The sequence below is a fragment of the Hipposideros armiger genome, unplaced genomic scaffold (assembly GCF_001890085.2).
Source record: "Hipposideros armiger isolate ML-2016 unplaced genomic scaffold, ASM189008v1 scaffold_75, whole genome shotgun sequence".
Classification (NCBI taxonomy): Eukaryota; Metazoa; Chordata; class Mammalia; order Chiroptera; family Hipposideridae; genus Hipposideros; species Hipposideros armiger.
Window position 1 is genome coordinate 93424 of NW_017731425.1, and position 3975 is coordinate 97398.

Genomic DNA, 3975 nt, shown 5'->3' on the forward strand with positions numbered 1-3975 from the left:
GTAATGTAAATATCTTTTTGTTTTCCGATGGTCTTAGGCGACCCCTGTGAAAGGGTCGTTTGACCCTCAAAGTGGTCGTGACCCACAGGTTGAGAACTGCTGCTAGGGAGAACAATAATGCTTGGTAATTGTAGCAAGTCAAGAACAAGGGGGCAGAAAGGAAGGAGCAGGAAGCTACAGGGCTTTAGAAGTCACTTGGAGTCAGGAGAATGGAAGAGAGTGGCCGCTGGGTCCAGCAGAAGGCATCACCTGTGTACAGGATGCGGCTGATCATTCCTGGCATCACCATAAGGAACATGGGCAGTAGCTTCAGGTACCCACACATCACGCAGCCAGCCTTCACATGAGACATGTTTTTGGCTGAGAGGCAGCGCTGCACAATGACCTGCCAGGGAAAGCCCCATTGAGGGAGGGGAGCAGGCTGTGACACTTTCTGGCCACCCCAGCTCCCTTCCCCCATATCCTCAGCCTGGATCCTATGTCACCAAGGCTCAGTGACCCCCCCCCAGGCCATGTGAGCCCTGCCTTGCCTTTCCCAACCCTGCAAGCCACAGACAGGAGTCCCTGTAGCACCCTGGGGGAGATCCTGTCCATCCCGTATATTCAGTGTGGGTACCTGATCTGTGCACCAGTACCACAGGGCAAGGATGGACAGCCCAAAGATGAGTCCAGGCCATGGCAGGTCTCCCTTGAGGGGATCTCGGAAGATGTGGAAGGAGTCGGCCCTTGGGGTGTAGCATTCTTCCCTGATGGTGATGTTTCCGTCAGAAACCATGGTTGGAATGGCTTTCATGTACTTGTTCATGAAGGCTTCATATCCTCCCACTTCGTGAAAAGCTGGAAAACATTGGTAACAAATATCAACATCCAGAGACTCTCAACTCTTCATAGCGGTTTCCTCCTGGGGATGCCTGAGAAACTGAGAGGACCCAACAACAGCCAGAGACCACTGTGTGGTCTTGGGCAAGTGAGTTTTCCATTCTAGGCTCGGCTTTCTTGTCCATAAAAGGGGATTATTAACCCTGCCCAGACCCCTCGGGGGGCTATGGTGAGGATACAAAGCAACAACCTGTGAAAGAACTCCAACCATAAACCTTTCTACAAAGGGCAGGTATTTGAATCACTAAAAGAAAGATCTTGGTTTTGAACCAGGTTCAAAAACTGTTTTCCCCTCAACCCCTGCGGTCAGCAGCAGCCTTTGGGAACCCAGACACACAGACTAGGCCATACCACCCCTGGTTCCAGTCGTGTGGTAGAATGGACAAAGGATGGGTGAGGAGCCTGGAACCCTGCCACCTGTGCACGCTGTGCCTTTGAACAAGGCATTCCAGCCCCTGCCCTGCAGACCCTCAGGGAACACTAGGGAAAACTGAATGGGAGTTCTTGGAAAATAGAGAGCATAGAGAGCAGATATGAATGAGGCTTCACAAGACACACAGAGCATGGCCCCCCTTAAAAACAAAATGTATTTTATAACCTCCCATACCAATAACCCTAGACCTAGGGTTTCTAGTCTTATCTTTAGGATTTCATAGACAAATAAAATTTCAAAAAATTGGGGTGGGGGGACAACACAGAAAGATTTTTTTTAATTTGTCGAATAAGGACACAAACAATAAAATGATCACTTATTATCATCAATTCATAAGAGAAAGGACAGTTAGGGCAGCCAGTTAGCTCAGTTGGTTAGAGCACAGTGCTCACAACACCAAGGTTGCTGGTTCAATCCCCACATGGGCTGCTAAGCTGCGCCCTCCACAACTAGATTGAAACAACTACTTGACTTGGAGCTGATGGGTCCTGGAAAAACACACTCTTCCCCAATTAAAAAAAAAAAAGTACATTTAACATCCAAATGTAGACAAGACAAAATCTGAGATTTAAGACACAACATTTGAATATATTTAGCCTTGATATTTAGCCTTATTCCTTTTTTTGTCCAGTTTCTCTGTGGAGAGAAAATCATGTCATCAGAAGCCCACACTGGGGACCACTGGCCCAGATTGTCTAGAGGGCAGCAGGAAATCCAGGTGTTGTCTGGACCAGGCCCAGCCTGAGAACTCCAGGGCTGAAGAAGGTGCCTCCTGCAGTGATCACCTGAAGTGATGACCAATCTGAGCTGGACCACTTCCCTGGGGAGGGCATAGTGGGCCCAGCTCACTGATGGGGGTGGGGTGGGGCACGAAGGACATAGGCTGGACTTGCTTTTCTCTCCGTGGACCTCTCGCTACCTTTTCTTCCCGCCTCCTCAGCCTGTCCAGGCCCCACTTACCGAACCCGGTCAGGATAAAAGACCCCACCAGCATGATCGCCGTCTGCAAGGTGTCCGTGTAAATCACAGCTGCCAGGCCCCCTAAGCAGACAAGCAGACAGTACAACTGATTTCATGTAGGAGGATGACCTATCAGCCTGCTTTCTGTCTCAACCCCTGCCCCCCTCCCTCTGCACACCTTCTGAGCACACCCCTAAGTCACCTGCCAGCCTTTCCCTCCTTCCCTCCCTGTCCTGTTACAGCAGTCTGCTACCCAGTAGGATAGCATCTCCACTTCTCACAGAAATGCTGGGGAGACCTGGAGGAAAGGAGCAATGTTCCTCCCTATTTAAGGAGGAAGAGCTCGACGTGACCCTTTTAAGTCAAGAGATGGCTTCTCTGTGGTCAGAAGCATCTTCCACAAATGAAGGCAGGGAAGAGCAAAGAGCTGACATCTTTACAGGATGTCTGGTGACATTGCCAAGTCAATACACTTCAAAGGGCTACTTGTATGTTGACTCTCTTTTCTCAAACCATCTAAGTAACTTCTTGTCCCCAGAGCTATGGGGCTCCAGCTGAGCTGCAAGTTCCATCACAGACTCTGGCCCCTCCCTACCTGGGGCAGAGTATCTCCTCTGCAAATGGGCCCCCAAACGTTATTCGTGTCACCAGCTTCTTCAGTCACCTCTTGAGTCTTCCTCTAAAATCTCTTTGTATGTATCACTCCCTCCCTTTCACCCCACAGTGCCTCCCAGTGCCTGTCACATCAAATCCAAGGCTTCTTTCTGGATTGCCAGGCTCCTGCCCTGTGACCCTGCTTGAATTATCAGGCCTTATAACCCCCCCACACACACACCCCAACTACCTCATATTGACCACCCTCCTCCAGCCAAGCACACCTGCTGCTCACTCTACCCTCACTCCATGCCTTGCCCATTTCTACCTCCATTCCTTGCTCTCACCTGTCCCTGCCCCCGGCACACCCTCCCCCCACCCCACTGATGCTTTCAATTCAGCCAAGTTCTCTCCATAGCCTGGCAGACCAAGCCCTGCCCCACCTCCTGGAAGAAGCTGTCCTGACTATTCCAGCCAACCCTGGAGTTTTCTGGGGCCACCTATATAACTTGTTAGGGTCTATGAGTTGGGATTAAGCATCCTCAAACTACTTCCTGGGTGTAACTCTCTTCCTCGAGAGAAGAAGCCATGTCTCCTCCTGTCTTTCATTCTTTCCAAGAGTCTAACCTGGGGCTAGGGTTGAGCCAAGTCATCTGAATGGACTCACCTGTGATTGTGTAAATGCCAGTGATTGCCAATAAGAGAAAGATGGCCAGGTACAGATCCAGGCCCAAGGCCAAGTTGATGAATATGGCCCCGGAGAAGATGTCTGCCTGGAAGGAGAGGAGAGGTGAGCTAGGGGTGAGAGAGGCCAGCTGGCACATGGGCTGCAGGCCAGGGAGACAAACGTAAAAAGGTTAGCAGAAGCCATTTCCTGTGTAAGGTCAATGCCTGTGATTTCTAGGACCCAATGTTGGCCCGCACCCCTTTGCCCTTTGGCTGAAATACCACAATTAGAGATTCATATTTTTATCCCTAGTTAAGAATATGAAAGATAAGGGCTGGCCGAGTAGCACATTGGTTAAGAGCTGGCTTGGGATGCCAGAGGGCCCCAGTTCGGATCCCACATATGAGGGCCAGTGACACTGCCCTCTACAGCTAAGATGCTG

The 3975-nt window shown here is 50.5% G+C and overlaps 1 protein-coding gene across 1 annotated transcript in view; it reads right to left on the reverse strand.

Annotated features, from left to right (window-relative positions):
* Positions 1-3975, reverse strand: part of SLC5A1 (solute carrier family 5 member 1) — a 79518-nt gene that overhangs the window by 18188 nt on the left and 57355 nt on the right. The window contains exons 6-9 of the mRNA XM_019643037.1: positions 3534-3639; positions 2273-2353; positions 617-837; positions 250-385 (exon numbers count right to left, since the gene is read on the reverse strand). Of these exons, the coding sequence (XP_019498582.1) occupies positions 250-385; positions 617-837; positions 2273-2353; positions 3534-3639 (544 nt within the window). The remainder of the gene's footprint in view (positions 1-249; positions 386-616; positions 838-2272; positions 2354-3533; positions 3640-3975) is intronic.